The sequence below is a fragment of the Bos javanicus genome, chromosome 6 (assembly GCF_032452875.1).
Source record: "Bos javanicus breed banteng chromosome 6, ARS-OSU_banteng_1.0, whole genome shotgun sequence".
Lineage (NCBI taxonomy): Eukaryota > Metazoa > Chordata > Mammalia > Artiodactyla > Bovidae > Bos > Bos javanicus.
Window position 1 is genome coordinate 59,168,684 of NC_083873.1, and position 25,184 is coordinate 59,193,867.

At 36.0% G+C, this 25,184-nt stretch overlaps 1 protein-coding gene across 2 annotated transcripts in view; it reads left to right on the top strand.

Annotated features, from left to right (window-relative positions):
* UBE2K (ubiquitin conjugating enzyme E2 K) overlaps nt 1-16,480 on the top strand; it is a 76,043-nt gene extending 59,563 nt beyond the window's left edge. For both annotated transcript variants that reach the window (XM_061421187.1, XM_061421188.1), the window contains 4 exons: nt 2,160-2,242; nt 11,767-11,866; nt 14,821-14,949; nt 15,593-16,480. In XM_061421187.1, coding sequence (XP_061277171.1) covers nt 2,160-2,242; nt 11,767-11,866; nt 14,821-14,949; nt 15,593-15,667 — 387 coding nt within the window. In that variant the 3' untranslated portion in view covers nt 15,668-16,480. The remainder of the gene's footprint in view (nt 1-2,159; nt 2,243-11,766; nt 11,867-14,820; nt 14,950-15,592) is intronic.
* Nucleotides 16,481-25,184: the final 8,704 nt, after the last annotated feature.

A 25,184-nucleotide genomic window follows, 5' to 3' on the forward strand; every position in this document is an offset into this window, starting at 1 on the left:
CCTTGTGTCACTGAAATTGTGGCTTATTGTTATCTCATCATTATAAAGCTTTGAACTCAAATGGTAAAAATTGTGATGTGAATATCATGGTTATATCTGTTACCAAGAAATGTTTTTAGTACATGAGCCCTATATGCCTGTCTTATTTGATCTTCACCATACTTGAGAAGGATAATGTTTAGCCTTTTAATAACAAGTTTGTCGTAATGTTAATTGTATATTTGTTCAGTGTGAGGCACTTCAGATGCTTGGAGTGCTCTACTAAGCAAATAGACACCATGCATTTTAGGGAAGACTAGGCAAATGTGGGAGAGATTATAGAAGTGTGATCAGTACTGTGAAGTAGAAAAGTGCAGGGTGCTATGGGATCAGGTCAGGGAGAGTGGTTATGGAAGTTGAAACTTGGAAAATCAGTATGAGTTAGCCAGAAGAAGATATTAAGGTGTGTTATTGGAAGAAATGTGTGAAGGCCCTGAGGCAAATAGGACTTATTGAGCACTTACTTTGAATGTGGGGTGATAGTGAGGTTTGAGAGGTAGGCTAGAACCAGTTTAAGAGTGTGGGCTTACATAAAGGAAATGAGAAGTCCTTAAGGGGCCTTAAGTGAGTAGTGTCATGAATCTGGTTTGTTTTGAAGAGCTCTCTGGTTTCATTGTAGAAAATGGATTAGAGGAACAAAACTGAAAACAGGAAAGCCAGTAAACTGTTGAGTAAGCCAGGAGCATAATGATAGTCTCCTTTAAGGAAATGGCGTTCTGTGGATGGAAAGAAGTAGGTATCAGTGAAAGCAGTAAGTGTAATTTTTTAAGAATTATAAAAGAACTAGAGTGGAAAGTCTCCATTAGTTTTAGGTGTTTTGAAGTCATTGGTGACTTAAAGTGCTTTTTCAGATGGTATATATGTTAGTGAGTTTGTGGGGAATTAGGGACAGATAGCATAGACAAGGAGAAGGAAATGGCAGCCCACTCCAGTATTCTTGCCTGGAGAATCCTGTGGACAGAGGAGCCTGGTGGACTGCTGTCCATGGGGTCGCACAGAGTCAGACACGATTGAAGCGAGTTAGCATGCAAACATGCATTGGAGAAGGAAATGGCAACCCACTCCAGTACTCTTGCCTGGAGAATCCCAGGGGTAGAGGAGCCTGGTGGGCTGCTGTCTGTAGGGTCGCACAGAGTCGGACACAACTGAAGTGATTTAGCAGCAACAGCATAGACAAATCACGAGAAGCAGAAGCATAAATATTTTAGCTACTTCCCATTTATAGCTTAGATTTGGAACATAGATTGATGAATTAATTGTTGTAAGGTACTTTCAGTTTGGCTTGTAGTAGTCTATTAAGTGTTAAAGAATTTTGACTTAGGTGACTATCATATACATGTCAAATCATATACGTGTACTTGGCCTCCTTCATCTTGTATTCCTCCTCCTAAAGCTCGTAAGTCAGAGCTGATGAACTTCATTTCATTTCAGAGTTAGCATTTTCACTTGTTGATTTCTTGCTCTTTCATGCTAAGACAAACAGGTACATTTAGAATCTGAGATTAGATTGTGTGAGTTTGTATTTTCTATTGCTAACTAGTTATTTGATATTGAATAAATTTCTTAGACTTTAAGCCTCAGTGACTGGGAAATAATAGTAGACCTTTAAGTATTACATTTTTCTAAAGTATTTGAGAAAAAAATGCTACAGAAAAATCAGAAGCAATCTTGCCATCACTTACTACATCTGTTTTCATGTATTGATTTTGCTTTTTCCTTCAAACCTATTCTATACCCTTTGTCACACTAAAAAATCATCATCTGCTATCTATATTGACTTTATGTACTACCTAAATAGATCTTAATTCATGTTAAATTTCTCTTAACATCTAACACTATGCTAGGTAAGTTATAAACACCTTAGTTATAGTTAATTGATGGCTTTCTTTGAGCATTTATTAAAAAGAATGTACGTCATTGACAGCATTCAACTTACTGAATGCTTTGTCTTCTACACCCATCCCTTGACCTAGGCAAAATGATGAAATCTTAAGTATGGGCTTTTTAAAAAAAAAAACACAACAACTTGAGGATTTCTTTTTTTTGAAGTTTTACTTAAATTATATGGTTGTTTTTTTTTTTCCTGTTACTTAAAAACTCAAATGTGCTTTATATTCTAGGTCCGGTTTATCACTAAAATATGGCATCCTAATATTAGTTCCGTCACAGGGGCTATTTGTTTGGATATCCTGAAAGATCAATGGTAAGAGATTTTGAATTCATGTTCAAGCCTCATATGATTCTAAGTCTGTTAGCGTGTTAAATATGTACTTGGCCTCAAAGCATAAGCATGTTATATTTTCTCTTATTTGGGAAGTAATTGTAAAACTTGATGAAATCTCTCAAGTACATTAGAGAAAATGTTATAATTGAAATTGGAATCTGTATTTAAATAGTGATTTATTAGGAAATGTCAGATGCTAACTTGACATCTTGAAAAGTCTTGGATTTTATTTGTTGTTTTGGTAAAAATTACCAATCTTTGGAAGATTTTTATGAGAGACAAAATTGAAGTACTGAAGTAATCAGCTCTGACTTGGGTGGAGTGTAGGCACCAAAATGTTAGAAGTTGTGCTAATTGAACATGATTAAGGCTCTAAGATTCTATGAGGTACCACCTTTATAGGTGGTGTCTTCATTTGTACAGTGCTTTCACATATTTTGTCTGATTTCTTAGCAGCATTGTGTTTAACCATTAGGTTAAAATTGTGGCTTTGCCATTTACTTGCTTGTGTGGTCTTAAGTAAATTACCTGGTCTTTATGCCTTTATTTCCTTATCTGAAAAAAAAATGAGGTTGCTATCTATTTCATAGGGCTAGTGAGAAGCTTAAATGAGTTGTTTTATGTATTTCTCTTAGAGTAAAGCCTGGGAATACAGATTGAAAAATTCAGACAAGAGATAAAAAGTCATTGGAGTGGAAGAAAACAAGTTATGTGTTTGATTTGTCAAGAAAGGGAAAGAATGGAAGCTGAATAAGATAGAACAGGAATAACAACATTTAGCATATGGGTCAGTTGGTATATTTAGAAACTGGATGAAGAGACAAGAGTTGCTGGTTTTGTTTTTCCATTCTGATAGCACATCTGAGTAAAGCCTCTTCCTCAGTAGATCATTGCTTGAGATCCAGTTCCTTGATCTGTGTTTCCATACTCTTAAACATTGAACATTATGGAACAGACCTAACTATTTTCTGTGATTCTTTTGATTTGTGACTTTATAATTTGTTGAATTTCTGTGCCTCCATGTTTTTATCTTTAAAAGTCATCTCAAAGGTCCCTTGTAGCTCTTATTGTTCAGTGATATTAATGAAAATTTGCAGTGTTAGAGACACTGTCATTTTTTTTCAGTTGGTTGCCAGGACATCATTTCTTCTGTTTTCCCCTTCCTTTTCCCACTCCCAGACTTAACTAGTTCCTCCCTGATCTCCTGAGCTTTTGCACATGATAATGCTTCAGGGCTAAGTCATGGCCTCTGCTTCTTTCCATCTATACTCAATTTCTTGGTGAGCTCATCTGATTTCATAACTTCAGCGTTTATATACTAGCAACTCACAAATTTATCTTTTCTGAATTCCAGGCATAGCACCTATACTTGACTATGTAATAGACATCTCAAACTTAAAACATGCTGAAACTGAACTGTTGATAATATTTCCCCAACCCAAAACTTATTTCTGCTCCATCTTAAGTTTTGGCAGCAACATCCTTAGAGTTGCTAAGGCCAGACCTCACCGTGATGCTTCTTTCTTTGGTACTCTTATACTCCATCTGCAAATCCTGTTATTGAAACCAACAGCGTTTTATTAGTAGTCTGTTACTACTGCCCTGGTCGAGGTTGCATTGCCTCTTGCCTGGATGATGGCAGTAGCCTGTCCCTCTGCTTTTAACTTCAGTCAGGCTATTCTTAGCAGACAGAATGAAACCTCTGCCTCTCTGAAAACACAACTCCACACTAAAATTTTTCACTGTCTTCCCTTTTTGCTGAGTTAGCCAGCAGTACTACCACTTCTGATTATCTTCCTATAAATAGTTGAAAGATTATAGTGTATACAGAGACAGAAAACTTGAATTTTTTTATCAGATCACTATTGTCAGCTATTCTCATTTTCTAAGGCAGGTCAAATAGCTGAATTTGGGTTTTTTTCATATCTGTATTGTTCAAATAATAAAAGGTATCAGAGACATTAGATAAAATAGGTGAGATTGGATATCCATGGGTTTACTGGCCCTCCCCCTGTCCCACCAGCTTTGCTGAGGTAATAGACCTTCAGTGTATTTGTAAATGTCAATATTTAGGCTAATTTGGAATCATTATGTTGGAAAACAGTTTGTTAATCTGAATCTTTTATTAGTATATGTGGATGATGATTTACCTTTAATATTTGATGACTTACGTGTTAGTACGGTTTATTTCTTTACTTCATAACATAACCCCACATTCAAACTATTTTCTAATGTTTTTCCCCTGACACCTCTTATGACTAAAGGTGTCTGTTTACCTGGGGAAGAAAATGACAACACGTAAAAATAGCATTCATTGATACTGCTCTTTCAAAAGACATGAACAGGCAGAGAATATTTGAATGGTTGATAAGCTGTGCTCAGTACCATTAGTCATCAGGGAAGTGCAAATTAAAATCATAGTTAGATACCACTGTAGTGATGGTGGTTTAGTCATTAAGTCACATCTGACTCTTTGGAACCCCATGGATTATAGCCCACCTGGCTTCTCTGTCCATGGGATTTTCCAGCCAAGAACATTGGAGTGAATTACCATTTCCTTCTCCAGAGGAACTTCCAGACCCAGGGATCGAACCCAGGTCTCCTGTGCTACAGACGATCTCCTGCATTGCAGGTGGATTCTTGATAGACTAAGCCACCAAGGAAGCCCATGATACCACTACACACTTGTAAATGGTTCTCATGCATTACTAGTAATAATGTGGTTCAGCCACTCAACCAGCTGTTCTTGCCAAAGCATATACCTTCAGTATGGCATAACAGTTCTACTCCTCAGTATTATATGTAAGAGAAATCTGAGAGAAATGAGTGCGTATGTCTACCAGAAGACTTGTACAAGAATAGTCATAGCAGATTTATTCAAACTGCAAGTAACCCAAATGTCTATAAGCAAGAGAATGGCTATATAATGGATTAATTGTACTCTGAAACACTACATAGCAGTAAGAAAAAAGTCATGTTCATGTTGACACAATAACATGAATGATTCTCATAGACATGTTCAGTGACAAAAGCTAGACACAACGAAGTACATACTGTATGATTTCATTTTATGAAATTCAAGATGAGTCAAAACTAATTTTGGGTGATAGAAACCATGACAGCGGTGGGGATAGGTAAGGCTCGTGAATAAGAGGGGCAAGAGGGAGGCTTTTTGAGTGCCGGAAGTACTCTATATTTTAATCTAGATGGTGATTGCTATGAATGTATACATATATAAAAATTCATCTAGCTGTCAGGCAGTTTACTCTTAGTACACCTTAACAAAAAATTATAACAAAAAACCTGCCATTCTCTTTAAGTAGATGCTCTTTAGGTAGCATTCAGTGTTTTGACTGAAAATAGATTTATTTATTGATGGTCTTCTGGAAGATCCTTGACAGACAAGTTAGTCTATAATACAAACAATTCAGTGCTTTTTATTGTACATATTAAAGGCCCCACCTAGTCCATATGATGAAGAAGGCAATGGCAACCCACTCCAGTACTCTTGCCTGGAAAATCCCATGGACGGAGGAGCCTGGTAGGCTGCAGTCCATGGGGTCTCAACAAGTAGGACACGACTGAGCAACTTCACTTTAACTTTTCACTTTCATGCATTGGAGAAGGAAATGGCAACCCACTCCAGTGTTCTGCCTGGAGAATCCCTGGGACGGGGGAGCCTGGTGGGCTGCCATCTATGGGAGTCACACACAGTCAGATACGACTGAAGCGACTTAGCAGTAGTAGCAGCAGTCCATATGAATGAATATTTAATTAGCCATATTAACTGTGCTTATTCAAGTTTGAGATCTGAATAAAGTTAATTTACTGAAGATAGTTTATAAGGTACTCACTCATCAGTCATCAGTTCAGTTGCTCAGTGTGTCTGACTCTTTGTGACCCCATGGACTGCAGCACACCAGGCTTCCCTGTCCATCACCAACTCCCGAAGCTTGCTCAAACTCATGCCCATCGAGTCAGTGATGCCATTCAACCATCTCATCTCTGTCGTCCCCTACTTCTGCCTTCAGTCTTTCCCAGCATCTGGTCTTTTGCAATGAATCAGTTCTTTGCATCAGGTGACCAAAGTATTGGAGTTTCAGCTCACTTATATCCACTGATTAAAATTAGCTAACACATTTTGAAATTTCATATTCTTGCTTGGCTGTTAGGATTTGTTTTTAATAGATTTATGCTAATGTTACACATTATATGCTAAAAATCTCAAGGTTATCAGTAATATGAATTTAGTCAGTACTTTGTGAAAAGAAAAATAAATGAAAACTAAAGATTGTATTTTTAGTTGTATATTTTTCTCACATTACCAAGTTTAGATTCAAAATTTCATGTAGAGCAGTCAAAAAATGTACACATATCTTTATACCATCAAAGATGGTATATACTTTCTATCGTACTTAGAGCCAGAAGAATAAGTTTTGTTTTAATGTTAATTTTATTACGACTAATTTTGAAAAAATTGTTGTTGTTTACATTGATTTTGTGTTCAACTTTTAAGAACTTTGCATTTAAGTTTCTTTTTAAACCAGTTAATTCTTAATGGTTTATGAATACCTTTCCAACATTATGAAAGTTTTCAAGCATACAGGAGACTTAAAACTTCTCTCATGGAGATTGTTATTAATTAAATCCAGTTACAACTCTAGATTTTCCTTCAGTTTTCAGAACAAACTGTCCCTTTGCATTCCCACAACAGTGTACAGGATGCCAATTGCTCCACATCCTCGCCAACAAATGTTATTTTCTGTTTTTTTAATAGTAAACCAGCCAAATGGATATAAGGTAGTGTGTGAGGTTTATTTTTTTGTTGTTAACAAGTTGTAGGAGTTCTTATGTATATATAATTCTTACATAGTTGTATATATAGTTCCTGTATATAATTCCCTTGTCAGATGTATGATTTTGTAAATATTTTCTCCCCATTGTGTGAGTTGCCTTTCACTATTGATTATACTCACTGCATAGGAAGATTTATTTTAAAACTTTTTTTTCTTTACATAGGAGTTCTTAATTTTGATATAGTTGTAGACCAGTTTTTCTATTTTTTATTTTGTTAGCTGTGCTTTTGCCTGTCCTTTGATATGCTGGAAATCATGGCCTGCTGCACTGTCATGGAGCTTTCCCCCTATGTTTCACCTTCTGAGAGTTTTATAATAAGTTTTAGTCTTGGGAATTCCCTGGCAGTCCACTAGTTAGAACTCACTTTTTTTACTACGGGGTGTGGGGTTTGATCCCTGGTTGGCAATTAAGATCCCACAAGCCAGGCACAGCAGCCAAAAGTAGTTTTAGTGTTAGCTTTAGGACTTTGATCCATTTTGAACTCATTTTTTTCTCTTTTTTTCCCCTAATTTTTCAAAAATTGAAGAATGGTTAACATGTTGTTAGTTTCACATGTAAAGTGATTCAGTTGTACATACATATTCTTTTTCTGATTCTTTCCCATTGTAGGTTATTACAAGATATTGAGCATAGTTCTCTGTGTTAATTTTTATATAGGATACAAGGCAAGGTGGGAGCTTTTAAAATACAACTTTTTTTATTATTATTTTTTTATTTTTAATTTTATTTTTAAACTTTACAATATTGTATTGGTTTTGCCAAATATCGAAATGAATCCGCCACAGGCATACATGTGTTCCCCATCCTGAACCCTCCTCCCTCCCCAGACCATCCCTCTGGGTCGTCCCAGTGCACCAGCCCCAAGCATCCAGTATCGTGCATCAAACCTGGACTGGTGACTCGTTTCATACATGATATTATACATGTTTCAATGCCATTCTCCCAAATCTTCCCACCCTCTCCCTCTCCCACAGAGTCCATAGACTGTTCTATACATCAGTGTCTCTTTTGCTGTCTTGTATACAGGGTTATTGTTACCATCTTTCTAAATTCCATATATATGCGTTAGTACAGTGTATTGGTGTTTTTCTTTCTGGCTTACTTCACTCTGTATGATAGGCTCCAGTTTCATCCACCTCATTAGAACTGATTCAAATGTATTCTTTTTAACGGCTGAGTAATACTCCATTATGTATATGTACCATAGCTTTCTTACCCATTCATCTGCTGATGGACATCTAGGTTGCTTCCATGTCCTGGCTATTATAAACAGTGCTGCGATGAACATTGGGGTACATGTGTCTCTTTCCCTTCTGGTTTCCTCAGTGTGTATGCCCAGCAGTGGGATTGCTGGATCATAAGGCAGTTCTATTTCCAGTTTTTTAAGGAATCTCCACACTGTTCTCCATAGTGGCTGTACTAGTTTGCATTCCCACCAACAGTGTAAGAGAGTTCCCTTTTCTCCACACCCTCTCCAGCATTTATTGCTTGTAGACTTTTGGATCACAGCCATGCTGACTGGCATGAAATGGTACCTCATAGTGGTTTTGATTTGCATTTCTCTGATAATGAGTGATGTTGAGCATCTTTTCATGTAAAACACAACTTTTGAAAATTTTATTGAAGTTTAATTGACCTTAAATTACACACATTAAAAATATACAGTTTGATAAGTTTAGACACATATACATCCATGAAGCTGTCACAAATCAAGATAGTGAACATAATCAACATACTCCAGAGTTTTCTAGTGGGTTCCTTTGTAATTGCTACTTCCACACTTCCTGCTCCGCCATCTCCCAGCAACCACTTATCTGCTGTCACTATAGATTAGTTTGCATTTTATGGAGTTTAATATAAATGACAGTTCCAACAGCATTTAGATAAAAAACTATTTGTATTATAATTTTTTTCTAATAGATAAAATATAGACCTATGTTGTGACACTGATTTTATTTTAGTTTAGAACAGCCTTTCTCAATTAGCTTTAAGTTGTATGCACTGAAGCAGTATTTCTCGGAAATTAACTTGCATCAGAATCACCTGGAGTATCTGTTAAACCACCCAAGAGGTTCTAATTTAGTAGATCTGGGATGAGGCTAAGAATTTTCATTTCTTACAAGTTCCCAGGTGATACTGATGCTACTGTTTGTAGAAACTGTATGAAACACATTTCATCAAGAAATTTGTTGCTGATAATAAATTAACTTTCCTAAGCATGAGATGGTACTATTTATATAACCATTCTTAGGGAAATTGAGACTATACTTAATTATCTCTCTTCTCTTATTAAAATGGGGAACCCAGTTGAAAAAGACTGGTTTGGAATTATCTATGTCAGACTTTATTTTTTGGGGCTCCAAAATCACTGCAGGTGGTAATTGCAGCCATGAAATTAAAAGACCCTTACTCCTTGGAAGGAAAGTTATGACCAACCTAGATAGCATATTTAAAAGCAGAGATACTACTTTGCCAACAAAGGTCCGTCTAGTCAAGGCTATGGTTTTTCCAGACATGTATGGATGTGAGAGTTGGACAGGGAAGAAAGCTGAGCACAGAAAAATTGATGCTTTTGAACTGTGGTGTTGGAGAAGACTTGAGAGTCCCTTGGACTGCAGGGAGATCCAGCCAGTCCATCCTAAAGGAGATCAGTCTTGGGTGTTCATTGGAAGGACTGATGTTGAAGCTGAAACTCCAGTACTTTGGCCAACTCATGGGAAGAGTTGACTCATTGGAAAAGACCCTAATGCTGGGAAGGATTTGGGGCAGGAGGAGAAGGGGATGACAGGATGAGATGGCTGGATGGCATCACCGACTCAATGGACATAGATTTGGGTAGACTCCAGGAGTTGGTGATGGACAGGGAGGGCTGGCGTGCTGCAATTCATGGGATCGCAAAGAGTCGGACACGACTGAGCAACTGAACTGAACTGAATGTGTGGTGAAAATGGACATGTTGTTTAATAATCTTCTACATTTAAAATAGTTCACTATTATGTTATTTCACTATTCATAAATATTTATATAGTAACTGGTCAAATAATTTTTTAACAAATGCTTAGAATCCTTTCTGGTTAGGTAGGCAGCATTTTCTAGATAAATATTTGCTTTATAAACATTTAGAAGCATGAATATTAAGCAAAAAGCTTTCTTTTTTCAGAATGTTATGGAGTGATTTATTTTCTTTCATTCATTTAAAATTTTTTATTGTAGTTGCTAAGTTACAGGTATACAGTGTAGTGATTTTCAAGTTTTAAAGGTTGTATTCCATTTGTAGTTATAAAATATTGGCTATATTACTGTTGAGTGCTTAGTTGTGTCCGACGCTTTGCAACCCCATGGACTTTAGCCTGCCACGTTCCTCTGTCCGTGGAATTTGTTGTACAATATATCATGCAGCTTATTTTATACCTAATAATTTGTACTTCTTACATCCCTGGGCTTCCCTGGTGGCTCAGATGATCAAGTATCGTGCAGTGCAGGAGACCCAGGTTTAATCCTGGGGTCAGGAAGCTACCCTGAAGAAGGGTATGGCTACTAATTCCAGTATTCTTGCCTGGAGAATTCCATGGACAGAGGAGCTTAGGGGCTACAGTTTATGGGGTCACAAAGAGTCAGACACAACTGAGTAACTAACACTAACACATCCCTACCCCTATATTGCCCCTCCCTTCTCCTCTCTCCCATTGCTAACCACTAGTTTTTACTTTTTTGTTATAGTCACTAGTTTGTTTTCTTTTTCAGATTACACATTTAAATGTTGTTATATTTTGTGTGTGTGACATATCACTTAAGCATAGTGCTCTCCAAGTAATTTTATACTTTCTTGAAAGTAAAGGATATTTGCTTGATGGTATCTTGTTCTTAGAGTTACACAGAAAGGAAGTTTCACATGTTACTTTGTCACTTTAAGTTTATATCTAAAGAAATGGATAGAAAGTTAAGTCAGTAGATAAAGCTGACCAGAAGGAGCTAAGGCAATTTGAGTTATCTTAAGAAACAGAAAGATTTACTTGTTTTAATATATATATATATATTTGTACTTCTTACATCCCTGGGCTTCCCTGGTGGCTCAGATGATCAAGTATCGTGCAGTGCAGGAGACCCAGGTTTAATCCTGGGGTCAGGCTAAGCCTACCATACCATATATATGTATGGTAGGCAGATATATAATTATAAATTTCTAAGACTTAATTATATGATTGAGATAAAAATCTTTTTTAGCTCCAGTAGTTTTCATATTATATGATTGAGATAAAAATCTTTTTTTAGCTCCAGTAGTTTTCATATTGGAGAAGGCAATGACACCCCACTCCAGTACTCTTGCCTGGAAAATCCCATGGATGGAGGAGCCCGGTAGGCTATAGTCCATGGGGTCGCTAAGAGTCAGACACGACTGAGCGACTTCCCTTTCACTTTTCACTTTCACGCATTAGAGAAAGAAAGGCAACCCACTCCAGTGTTCTTGCCTGGAGAATCCCAGGGACGGGGGAGCCTGGTGGGCTTCGTCTATGGGGTTGCATAGAGTCGGACACGACTGAAGCGACTTAGCAGCAGCAGCAGCAGTTTTCATATTTCTTCAGAAAACATCTACTTTGTCATGCAAACTGTTTTCAACTGGGATATCTTCCTGTTTTGAATTTTAGGGCAGCAGCAATGACTCTGCGCACGGTATTGTTGTCATTACAAGCTCTGCTGGCAGCTGCAGAACCGGATGATCCACAAGATGCAGTAGTAGCAAATCAGGTAAGATAGTTACTTTTGAAAGACTGCCTTATCTAGTGGTTTGCAGTGTTAGAACATAAGCATATGTCTATTGAAACTAAATCTGGAAATGGTTTCCTTTCTTGCTGTGAGATTATTATATTACATATAATAGTGAAAACCTAATTTAGTGATTTTTTTACCATAGTAGTTTAATTGGGTGTATTAAATAAACCCAGTACAGTCAGTTACTTTTTTCTAATATATTGTGCCGTTTTCAAGAATTACATAGTGAACACCCATTTATCTGCCTACTGTCTTGATTCTGTGCTTAACATTTTACTTCATGTGTGTGTCCATTTGTCTTTTAATTCAGTGATGATCTTTCCCTGATGATACTGTTAATCAGCTCCAGCTGTGGCACTGAAGTGGCATGATGAAGGTTATCAAAGACCTTGTTGTTGCCAAATGGAATAAATATTTTTCAGTTCTGATCTTTGATTTCCAAGGCAGAGGTTAGCAAATTACAACCAGACTGGCTGTTTTTGTAAATAATGTTTTATTGGAACACCCCCATTTGTTTACAGCAGAAAGTGGCAGAATTGAATAATTATGACAGGGACCACAAGGTCTGAAAGCCTGAATAATTATTATAAGAAAGTTTGCCAGCTCCTACTCTAAACCATTAGGATTTATTGAGCCTTGTAAGATTTTTTGTTTTTTTTTTTTAACCCAGAAGTTTTTTTCATCTCTTGACTTCTCTTCCTGTCTTTGTAGTTGTGGTTGTTCCCTCTTAGTTCCTACCATTACTCCCTCAGCCCCCCCTTTTTTTTTGCCATGTTGCCCACCCTCTAAAATCTTAGTTCCCCAACCAGAAATGGAACCCTTGCCCCTGCAGTGGAAGTGTGGAGTTCTAATCATTGGGCTGCCAGGGAATTCCCTCTCCTCTCTTTTAAATATACTTCCTCAGTTCTTATTACATCCTTTCTTTCACTTTCCATTTTATACTCTTATTTGGATGATCATATCCACACTGATGTTGCCACCTGTATGTTGATACAATAGTCAGGCTTGACCTTTCTCCTAAACCCAAAAACCTGTTTGGAACCAGAGAGCTCTATATGAATATCCCATGAGTACCTTAGTGCAACATTCCCATAACTGAAAGCAGACTCTTAAACCCTGTGAACCTGTCCATCCTTCTACAGACAGCTTGTTTATATATCCAAGTCACAGATATGGAGTACTTCTCTATGTCTCCTTTTCTCTCATATCTCAATATGTCTGTCATAATACTTCTCTAACTGCTTTCGTTCACATATTTAAAAATTCTCATTTGACTGCTCTGATGGAATTTCCTACTTCAGCCTTTTCTTTTTACCTTCTACACTGATAGCAGTTAGCTTTATAAAGTTCAAATCCTATTTCATTTTACTATTAAAACCTATTAATACCTCTACTGTCACCTACTTGGTAAATCCAAAGTACTTAGTTTGAAAAGTTCCTCCATGATTTGAACTATGTCCTAAATTCTTCAATTCAGTTCAGTCGCTCAGTCATGTCTGACTCTTTGCAACCCCATGAACAGCAGCACACCAGGCCTCCCTGTCCATCACTAACTCCCAGAATCCACCCAAACCCATGTCCATCAAGTCAATGATGCCATCCAGCCATCTTATCCTCTGTCATCCCCTTTTCCTCCTGCCCTCAATCTTTCCCAACATCAGGGTCTTTTCCAATGAGTCAGCTCTTCGCATCAGGTGGCCAAAGTATTGGAGTTTCAGCTTCAGCATCAGTCCTTCCAATGAACACCCAGGATTGATCTCCTTTAGGATGGACCAGTTGGATCTCCCTGCAGTCCAAGGGACTCTCAAGAGTCTTCTCCAACACCACAGTTCTAAATTCTTACTGTTCCTCAAACTCACGCTATTCAAGATTGTTGTTCCTACATGTCATTCCACCCAGTCTGTCATGTTTCCTGCCTAAGAAAACTTTTCCTTTTACAAACTTCTTCCTTTCCTTTGAAAAACTGTTCACTCCCTATTTTATGTATATTCCTGTTAATATGTTCTACTATTATTTGCCATAGAGTGCTTAGAATTATGGTTTAACATGTTATATATGTTCTATTGATTTCAGTTTTGATAGAAGCATGGCTTGGACCTCAGCTTTGATTTCCTGTTGAGTTCTGAGCCTCAGAGGTTGAGATTGGACTCAGTTTTCTTTTGACTCTGTTGGGTCGTCTCACTTATTTCTTTGTTAATAATGGTAGAAACTAGATTTATAATTTTAATGTATAGAAATACTCTGTGTATAAAACATCTTAAGAAATATTAAAGCAAATTTAATATTTTAAATTTATAATTTGCTTTATTAAGTAATGGTAGTCTCAGAATACTTGAGAATAAATTTACCTCTTCCAATGCATATGAAGAATCTTACATTTTAAAAAGTGCTCTGTCGTGAGTTCATAATCATCTCAAAACGTGCTATAAGTTAGGATTGCACATGGAGTTTCCTTAAATCACTACGGTAATAGAACTCTCACAAAACAGCCAACTCTCTGTATTCTAGCCCAAGCTGTGATTAATACAAAAATTGGTCACATTTATTAGTTACTGTCCACTTAATTTTAGAAGCTAGTAATTCTGTTTATCTGTGTAATGTTTGCCACTGCACGATGATTAGAGGCATCTCTGATAACTCCATTTAGTGTTAGTTTTCTACTACTTTGTTGAAATTGGAGATTAAAGTTGATAAATATTATATATCTTTGTTTTTCTTTCATCAGTGCAACTTGTGAATTGCAGGTTCACGTTAAACAGTCTTTTCTTCAGTGACATAGTTTGTTTGCTATGGAAAGTGAATCAGTCACATTTAAAAAATCTAATCTACATTTATTTAGAAAAATCAGGTTTTTAGGCAATTAAGAGATGAGTTCCTATTTTTAATACTATAACTGCATTGTCATATCAATCAATTTTTCCCCCATATAGTACAAACAAAATCCTGAAATGTTCAAACAGACAGCTCGACTTTGGGCACATGTGTATGCTGGAGCACCAGTTTCTAGTCCAGAGTACACCAAAAAAATAGAAAACCTATGTGCTATGGGCTTTGATAGGGTAAGTACATAAAGGCATGTTGATTTTTATTTATTTGTTAAATTATTGTTGCAAATCCTTGGCTGACAAAAGTGGTTCAGCGGTACTCTAAATCTAATTTTGATAAGCAAACTTTGTTATTAAAACTAGTGATTTTTTTTTAAACTTTGGCTGGTTCAGTCATTGATTTTATTTTATTTTAAAAAATAATTTTATTTATTTATTTTTGGCTGTGCTGGGTCTTCACTGTTGCTCGGGCTTTTTCTCTAGTTACTGCAAGCTGGGGCTACTTTCTAGTTGTGGCCTGCGGGCTTCTTACTGTGATGGCTTCTCTTGTTGCGGCACATATCGTCGTGACTTCCTGGGTTGTAGAGCACAGGTTCAGTAACGGTGGCACACGGGCTCAGTTGCTTCACTACATGTGGGATCTTCCCCAGCCAGGAATCCAACCTGTGTCTTCTGCATTGGCAGGCGGATTCTTTACTTCTGAGCCACCAAAGAAGCTCTAGTCGTTGGTTTTAGAGTTTTTAATGCACTTCAAGTGCAAGGTAACTTAAAAATGAAAAAACAAGGTGTGGTTTTTTTAATATAAAGACAGTGAGTGATACAGTATTTTAAAAATATTTCCTTGAGATTTTATTTTGTCCCCTTTTCTTTTCTACAGAATGCGGTAATAGTGGCCTTGTCTTCAAAATCATGGGATGTAGAGACTGCAACAGAATTGCTTCTGAGTAACTGAAACATAAAGAGAGATGCTGATATAGTCAAGCTTGCCCCTTCTTGGAGGAGCATCAACATCTGTTATTTTTAGGATTCTGCATAGATTTCTTTTAAACTGGCATTCTTGCCTAATGATGTTATCTAGGCACCATTGGAGACTGAAAAAAATCCCTGCTCTGTAAATAAAGCTAATTAAACGTCTGTGTAAATTTAAAAAGGGGAAATACTTTAATTTTTTTCTTACTTAATAGTGTAAAAATTCTTTTGAGCTAAGCTAAAACCATGGAAAAAACATGCTACTTTAGTGTTTAGCAGTATACCAAGACTAGCAAGAGTTTGCTTCAGGATTTCGTTGAATAATTAAGATAATATTTTGAGTGTGTCAGGGCCATTCAAATTGTTGGTGTTGCATCACAGCTACCTTAACTGTTTTTAACATGGATCCTCTGTGCCTGTGAATTTACTTGCATGCTTGTACTTGACTTCTTAGGATGGGTAGCTGAAAAGACCACCATTTTAAGCATTTGAGAATTCTTCAATATGAGATTTATCCAGAAATGAAGATGGTGACTTAGTCAGAGCCTTTTTTGTCCTTGTCAACAGACTATGACAACATATCTGTTTTTCCCCTCTTTCCACACACAGCTAATATTCTAATATTAAATTTCTCAATATTTGGTGGGGAAATGTGCTGAAGGACAGTATCCCTTGCTCCATTTTAGGTCATCCATTTGGAATGTTTTGTCACAATTCTCCACTCTTAAAACTTTCCTATATAAGTAAATAATGTTGTAAAAATGGAGCTGCCAATTTTGTTTCTTTTTTTTTTTTTTGTAAAAACAGTAAATTCTTAATGTTGCAGTATTCCCAGATTAAATGAAAAGAACCCAGCTTAATTTTTCAGTGAATTTAACATCTTTCGATTTTTGAACTGGTGGAATTTTTCTTTGAGAACTTGCAAGGATGAAATCAACTGTTTGCAGGTTTTTTAGCCTGATTTTGGCTTTATAGAGATTGCTTGCACTTCCCCCTGTTAACACATGAAAGCTGTGTTGGTGTTTTACTGTACATACTTCAGATGCACATAGGAATAGAAGTGTGTTATAAATCTAGCTTTCTTTATGATGTTTCTGATAATATGAGAATTGAAAACTTTACCTTCTCTTGTACATAGTCAGACTTTCTATACGTATTAAAGTTACACTTCACTCTAAGTTCAAAGTTTGAAAATTATTAGTTTTGCAAGCTTTAACACTAATGTGAACATTTTATGAAGGGTGAAATGGATTTGTGTAGGCAGTTCTATACGTAGAAACACAGTTCTTATTAAATATTCAGGACCAATGCAGAAATAACAAAAATGTAATGAAATCTGAATGAATTAAAGTAAGGCTGTATATGGAAAGTCATATTATAAAAAGTTTGCTTTCTTCAAGTGTTATTTATCCTAAATTATAATGGTTAAGTGTTTGGAAAATAGTTTTGAACCATAAATTCAGCATAATTTCATTTGACTTCTCAGTAATCTTAGAAGCAATAAAAAGAACCATTATTAAATATATTGTAATGTTAAGATGTGAAGGTTCTTCCAGAAACTTGTAAGGCTTTCCTAATCAGTAGTAAAACTCTTGTAGTTGATTTTATTGCATACTAAACACAAGTTGCTGTTTTTTCCCCTTTGTTTGCCTAAGTATAAATTTCTTTATACAATCACCTTCTTTAATTGTAATTTAGTTACTTTCTAAAGATGCCAAAGGAAACAAGATTTTCTTTATTTATTTTAAATAGCTAAAACCATGTACTTTTCTTTATATTTTGAGGTAAGGTTGGAATTGTGTGAAAATGTGGACAGTTTTTGTTCCATCGTTGTTTAGAATTAATTTTTTTTGTTTTGTTTAGTGGAGGGTGGCTTGGTAATGTTAGTAATATTTGCGTTATTTTAAATATCAAACACCTCTACCCAGTTTACTATTTGCCTGTATTATCAGGGTATATTTAATTGTCCTGTGGTTTGACAAATGAGAGAGAGAACTCAGAAGTTACTAAGGATCAAGCATTGTATGCTTTGCTCTTGGCGGCAGCTGTAACTTGCTTATGACTTTTATGCACATTAGCCCCTTAGGGTATACTCATCTAGCTGCAATTCAATATCCCCAGTGTCCAGGAAATGGAAAACTACAATATTTGGTATGAGAGGTTCTCCATAATGGATTTTCATTTCAAAAATTTACCTCATTTACATTTAATGTGATTATCTGTTTTCTGGTACATTTCCCACTATCGCCTTCTTACTGGGTTTTTTTGTTTGTTTGTTTTTTTCCTATTTTCTACAGGTAGATTTATTTCCCCAAACATAAAAATAAACGCATTTGCTTTTTTCTCTTGTCTTATATATGTTTAGAAAAAGAACAGTATAAGTACAGGTCTAGGGAAAGCATACCCTGTTGGAAATTATTTTTATAATTCTCAATGGTTTGTGATTTGTTAGTTGTAAAGGCTTCAAAAATTATAGTTAAATGTATGTGTAGTTTTATCCCATCTGGGCAGATAATTTGCTACAAGTCACTGATACTCAAATAGTCTTCTGTGATGATCAGGTCTATTTCCTGAGTGTGTGTCTGACTTTTAAAAGAACAAATAATTAGTTGTGTTAGTATTTCAGTACAGACTGAATGAATAAGTAGCAGTTTGTGATCCAAATAAGTATGCGGTAAGGTATATAAATATTTGAGGAACTTGGTACTAAATTAGATGCCCCATGCTGGCTCCCCCAAATGTTTGGAATTGTGGCTGTGATTTACATAAACACATATGCATTCAAGTATATATATGTGTGTTTATATTCTGACCATTTTGCTTTTGAGAAGCATTTTCTGTGAAATGAAAGGCTGGGTTTTTTTCTTTTTTGGGGGAAGTGTTTCACATTTGTGATTGCTGATAGTGCATAAAACTATGCAAAATAATTTTAAAGCATGAGAAAGAACTGGCAGATAAAGTACATATTGCTTATTTTTGCAGTACAGAATGCAGCATGTTGTGTTACTGCTGCTTAACAAGTTTATCAGTGTGAAAAGCAATTCTTAGCTCTAAGTGTATGCCTGATTTGAGCTTTTAAAACTCTGCAATAGGGGTGTAATAATGTGTCCACGATCCTTGTTAGTAACACAGGAAACAGAAACTTTGTTTTTTTAGTTTTGTTTTAGAGATAGATTTGGGCATGGGACAGTTGGAGCCATGTATACTTTCTTGTACATAGATGGAAACAGTGTTTGGATAGGAAAGAGGAAGCTGTTTACAGTTAACTTTATTTCATGGATTTTTACAAAATAATGTATGACTCACTTTTTACTTGTACGAACCATTGATTTTGAAAATTTGCATTTCCATTCTTTTAGTACTAGTTAAAAATAAATGCTTAACATCAGCTGTTTACTATCACTGGGGAAGAAGTTAACTTGAAATATTTACTGATAAATAGCCTTTTCTTAAAGTGTGACTTTTCTGCCTTGTCTGCATACTATGTCACATGTTCTATTTGCACTGTTGCAATATGGGTCAAAAGTCTTGTGGCATAGGGCTAGGGAAATGTCAGTCTCTCACTTGTCCCATTTGTTCTGTTACTGTTCTGTGGGACTGATCTACCCTCATAAACCTGTGATCATCGTCTAAATGTTAAGTTGTGAATGTGTCACCTTTTGCTTGGTTATTTCAACCAGGCATTGAATATATATGTATATGTATATATTCAATGCTGCTGTATATAATCAGATGTGGCACAGTTTATCAGTTTGGTCCTGGGGGTGAATGGATTCAGAAATCATTTGCACTGTGCTGTTAAATGATCCTTGTGTGCTTGCTGTTACCTACTTTTTACAGGCATCGTAATAAAAGCTAGACTATTTCTTTGGGGGGAAAGAGACTTATTTAATGTAATTTAAAGACTTTTCCAATAGAAAATGGAATACTATTGAAAATAATATCTATTTTTTAGCTTTCAGCAATTGATGGTGCTTTGTTGTGGTGTCTGCTGGAAGTCTACTGCCATTATAGGGATACTCATTAACCTCACCGAGAAAGAATCTTGCTTGTTAGCTTCTCTAGATCTCTATTCTAAACAATCTGTTAGTGATGATAAATTCTATAGGAGGATCTGTTCTGAGCCGTTAACTTCCTGTAAGGGGAAAATGGGTGGGTTACCAGAAAGACCATTGAAGCAGGGTGGGCTGGGGGTGGAGGGCTGGGTATTTGTCTTGAGAATTAAAAACTACGAAACACTTTTGTACACAACTGATTTTTTAAAAAATAAACACATTTTTAAAGATGTTGAATTTTTTTCCCCCCTTACTGGGAATTCTTAAAAATAAATGCATGTGTGTTTTCCCCTGAAAATGGTTTATATCTTCTTTCTGGGTACTCAGCAATGGACCGGCAATTAAGCCTCCACATTACTTTAAATAAGGAAAGGAACCAGGTGGATAGTTTTACTAGACAGCTTTATAGTGATGAGTGTATGTTGATAAGTGCAGTATAATTATATTTGTGCTTTGAATCGGAGTTAATTTTAATTGATTAAAAGTGAATTGGAGTTAATTTTAATTGATTATTTATTTGAAAATATAACATTTTTTGGCTAGATTCTGATTCAGAAATTTAGAATAATCCAGAGGTAGTTGATACTGAAAGTAGTAATTTTAATTTTCATATAAGCACAAAAATCTTTCTGAAAAGGGTGCCTCTTACAATGGAAAGGACTGAATTGTTTCAGAAGTGGGTTATTCTGTACGTGGATTACTCCTGCCTCTATTGATACTCATCATTAGAAGAGGCTATGCTGTTAGGATTTGTATTAATTGTTTCAGATGACAAACTGATTGTTACTTTGTGTCTCTAGGACATTTATAACCAGCTTTCAGCAGGCCTGTGAGTTACTATAGCCTGGAGATGGAATTGATTCTCACTGGAGTAGCAGGATGAAGGGCTAAGGATGGTGCAGGCTATATATTTATGTATTTAAAGTCAAGGGAAAAAATAGAATTCAAGACTACTCATGATACTCCCTAGAACAGGATGGTCAAATCTAAAAGATGGTAAACACTTGGTATGTGCTTTGTTTCATCAAAGAGTTAACGTGAATTCTCTAAAATTTTCTGAGAGTATGTCTGGTAGTAATATACCATCTACTCAGATATTTATGTTGTAAAATTCATTTCCCATCATTTAATTTCAGTAAAAATACATTAAAGCACAACATTATAATTTTACTTATCTATTACAGTAAATTACTTTTTGATAGGATATTGACCAAAGTCAAGAAGGCCAAGCGGTTTTAAAATCAGTTAACGATACTTGATGCTTGTAGATCCTTTTTTCAAGAACACAGATAAAACAGGGTAAACACTAAAAAACTGGGCAAAATTTCAGAAACCCAAGTATTTTTTATTTCTTGCTGAGTTAATATACTTAGTACTTTGTTTCTTCCTTAGAGTATGTAGAGAATATACCTAATTTTTATGTAAGGGCAACAGATAGTGCCTTTTGTTTTACATAGCTAACATTCTAATTATTGTATTTAATCCTCAGCTCTCCGTTTTTAATATGTGAACTATATATTCCATTGCTATATATGTTCATTATTTGTATTATATTGGTTAATACTGAGGAATAGGATTAATGAAATTCCACTGGTATCTCCGAACCATGTTCATAGGATTGCAGAATTTTAAGGAAAAGGAGATCTGTCAGTCTCCTTTTTAAAAATAGATCAATTTAAGTAGGATACCCAGTGAAAGTGAAAGTCGCTTAGTCATGTCCGACTCTTTGTGACCCCATGGACAGTCCATGGAATTCTCCAGGCCAGAATACTGGAGTGGGTAGCCTTTCCCTTTCCCAAAGGATCTTCCTAACTGAGGGATCAAACTCAGGTCTCCCACACTACAGGTGGATTCTTTATCAGCTGAGCCACAAGGGAAGCCCAAGAATACTGGAGTGGGTAGCCTATCCTTTTTCCTGAGGATCTTCCCAACCCAGGTATCCAAGCAGGGTCTCCTGCATTGCAAGCGATTCTTTACCAACTGAGCTATCAGGGAACCTAGTCATAGATTATTTTGGGGGGAAATCCCCTAATACTGTTGTTTATGTTTGCCTACTAAACCTGGTAGGTGTTTGAGACCTGAAAGGTTATTCTTGTTTTCCTTAAAAATAGGAAATGTGGAGGGATCATTTGCAAGCGTGAATGAAAAGGAAAAAGAGTTCAGGTGAGAGGTCTTCAAGGAAAGTATATACAAACCAGTTCTCGTGGTGAGAATTGAACAGCATGTTTTGATGAACTAGGTTGAACTGTAGGGTGTCCTGACTTCTTCTAAATTTGCTTTACATGCACAAAACACTTTTCTGATATTTGGAAGAATAGAATAAATACCATTGTTTTTGGATTACGGGCTCTAAAAGTCATTGTATTCCATTACAGATACTTTAGTTCTTGATTTCATAATGTCATATTTCTGTGTATTTGAGGAGAAGAGGTAGTTCCTCTTGGTTTAACCTTAAGATGTCACATAGGACCTGGAGGTAAAATTAAAGGGCACAGTTTTAATAAACGTTCAGGAGAATCATCTGCTGAGGTGATTATTGGAGGGTTGATTTTCTCCATTAAAAATGTTTTTTTCAAATAATAAAGAGGTATTTTTGAAAATTTGTAATAGCAGAGAATCCTCAGTGTATATAATCTATGATCCTCTTCCTACCTCTACTACTAGTCCATAGAGATAATAGTTTCTAAATTCCTCTGCTTAGGTTTTTTTTTTTTTAAGTTAATTACCTCCAGGTGACTAAACAATACACTTACTCCTCTTTTAACTCTAGGTTTTATTTATAACAGTAAGTTAATTACATTTCTGTAGCATTAGTTATAACTAGTATCTCTTCACTCTCTATATCCCTAACCTTTATCTTCATTTAGTAATGGAATTTATATTGAGGGAGGGCTGTCAAATGCACAAAAGCATTGAGAAAGTAGTGTGATTTTAGGGGCAGGGAATGTACAGGTAAGGATTTACTCACAGAAACAAACTGCTTTGGAAATGAGGTAGAGGTAAGGTTCAAAAGTAAACTGAGGAAAACTGATAGCTAGATTGGGGTAATAATTAAAAGATGAAGAGATGGGGAGAGATGAGGAAAGGAAGGCAAGATGTAGTAGAAGATCAAGGTTGTGAACCTCTGGAAGGGAAGGTAGGAAGGGAAAAGAATGCCTGTATGGGAAGACATATGTAGGGAGTTTAGGCAAAGACCTTGGCCCTAAATGGTAATCTTTAATTTGTTCAAGTTACATTCTAGCCCCAGCCCTTTCAGCTCAATTCAGCAGAGTGATGATACTCTCTTCACTGGTCCTATGAGTAAGCTTCTCTTCCCAAGGATACCTCCTTACACTGTTTATTCCTTTCTATAGGTCTAGAGGTTTTTTGACACTATCCCTTTTTATAAAATTATTCATACTTTTATTTCCTTTTCCTACTCCACTTCCTATTACAGTTAACAAAATGCTGCTTCCTGAATAGTTTGCACCTTTTCTTTATTAACTCTATTTGGGCCTGGCCTTAATCGTAATACTTAATTTGGTCTGAAAATCCTATAGCTCTTCACTTCCAATTAGATACAAAAAAATGAGGCCTTGACTTGCCCGGAAATGATAAGAAATTTGTCTGACTGAGAACTTGGGTTTTCTATACACATATTTCTTGTTTTAGACTCCAAAAAGTTTTAACCCTGCATCCTAGAATTAAGTATTTTTGGATATTCTCTCCTTGCTGTATGGTTTTACACAGGTTAATGCTCTGTGATTGTCAGTGTTTGACTGTAAAACTGATAATCACAGTTTTTAAAAAAATTCATTGGCAATCCAGTGATAAGGATGTGGTGCTTTCACTATTGGGGCCTGAGTTCAGTCCTTGGTTGCAGAACTAAGATACTACAAGCCACATGGTGAAGCCAAAATTTTAAAAAATTCCTTGTGTAATTATTTTAAATAGCTATAAATAAGTCATTGAGTTGGGCTACCATATTTTACTTACTGGTTACCCTATTAGCTGTGTGGATAGTTTACCACTTTTATCTGTTACAAATTATGCTGCCTGGACTTTGACTTGAGGTAATGGATACCACAAATGCTTTAGTACTAGCTGCCTTGTCAATAGAACTCCACTGAAATGACATATTTCTGAAGGTATAACTCTGGAGCCTGAGAATGGAAGCTGGACCATGGACCAAGGAGTAGAAACTGATTTCAATATAGTAGAGGAAGTGTAAACCTAATTAACTACAGAAGGAATGCTTATTTAGAAGCAAGCTGATTCGCTCCTTAAAATTCAGAACAACCTAGAAATGGGGGGGGGGGGATTGCTGCTGAATGTGGTGATCAGATTTTAAGCTGGAAATAGGGGTGATTGAAAGTCTGATTCTATGCAGTTAGGTAGCTAGATAGTTTACCTTTTACTGTGGAATGAAAATCGGTGTTTTGTGAATTTGAAACAAGTCTTCAAACAGATAACCAGACATGAATTGAAAATGAAGATAAATTAAAATTCTGTCTATTTGGATGGCATATTCATAGTTTCTAGAATAGTAACAGTTAGGTCTCAGGGAAAAGAGGGAGGATTATTTTCTGTAGAAACTCAGTGGTCCTAGACAAAATACCTGGAAAGAGATCTGGACATCTGAAGATTTTCCAGTGAGAAAGATGAGTCCCCACCAAGTGAATTTTAAAATATGAATAAACTAAAAAATCAGATTTTTGAAGATTGACCCAGCACTAATAAAAACCAAAACAGAATCAATATAGAGATGAAAACCTGAAAATGAATGTTTTCAAAGATAAGAAATTGTATCCATGAAAAAGCTACAGAATGCCTTAGAAAATAGATTTTGTAAAATATAGTACAAGTTAATATATTTAAAACAAGTTTAAGGATTATGAAAAATAATAAAAATACAAAAAGATGGATTTTTTAAAAGATCACTCAAGAAGATCTAACATCTAACAAATTTCTTAAAGTATCAAAATAATTAAGGACACTTGACACACTGCCACTTTGAGAGCACTTAGCAAAATGAATCCAGTGGATGGAAAAAGATCCACGATAAGGCATGATTTGTTTCAGAACAAGGCAAGATGAAAAAGTCCAAAAAAATGGGATTGGAATGTGGAGATTGGGCCCCTAAAATGAATTGGGAATAAGAATGGCATCAAGTTTCTCATCAGGAATGGGAAGCGATGCTTCTAAGTTCTGAGTGAAAATTATTTTTAACAATTCTACTTCAAGCTAAGGTGTCAAGTGTAGAATGCTTTCCTATATTCAAGGTGTCAAGAACTTTTTGTCTTCCATTGCCCCTTTCTTGGTAAGTACCTGAATGATACACTCCACCAAAACGGAGGAGTAAGCCATGCAAAAGAAAGGCGGGTACAACATCAGCTAGTTATTTCCGGAATGAAGAAGTCCAGAATGCGAGCTGTGTTGCAGCCTTGAACAGCCATTTTAGTACCG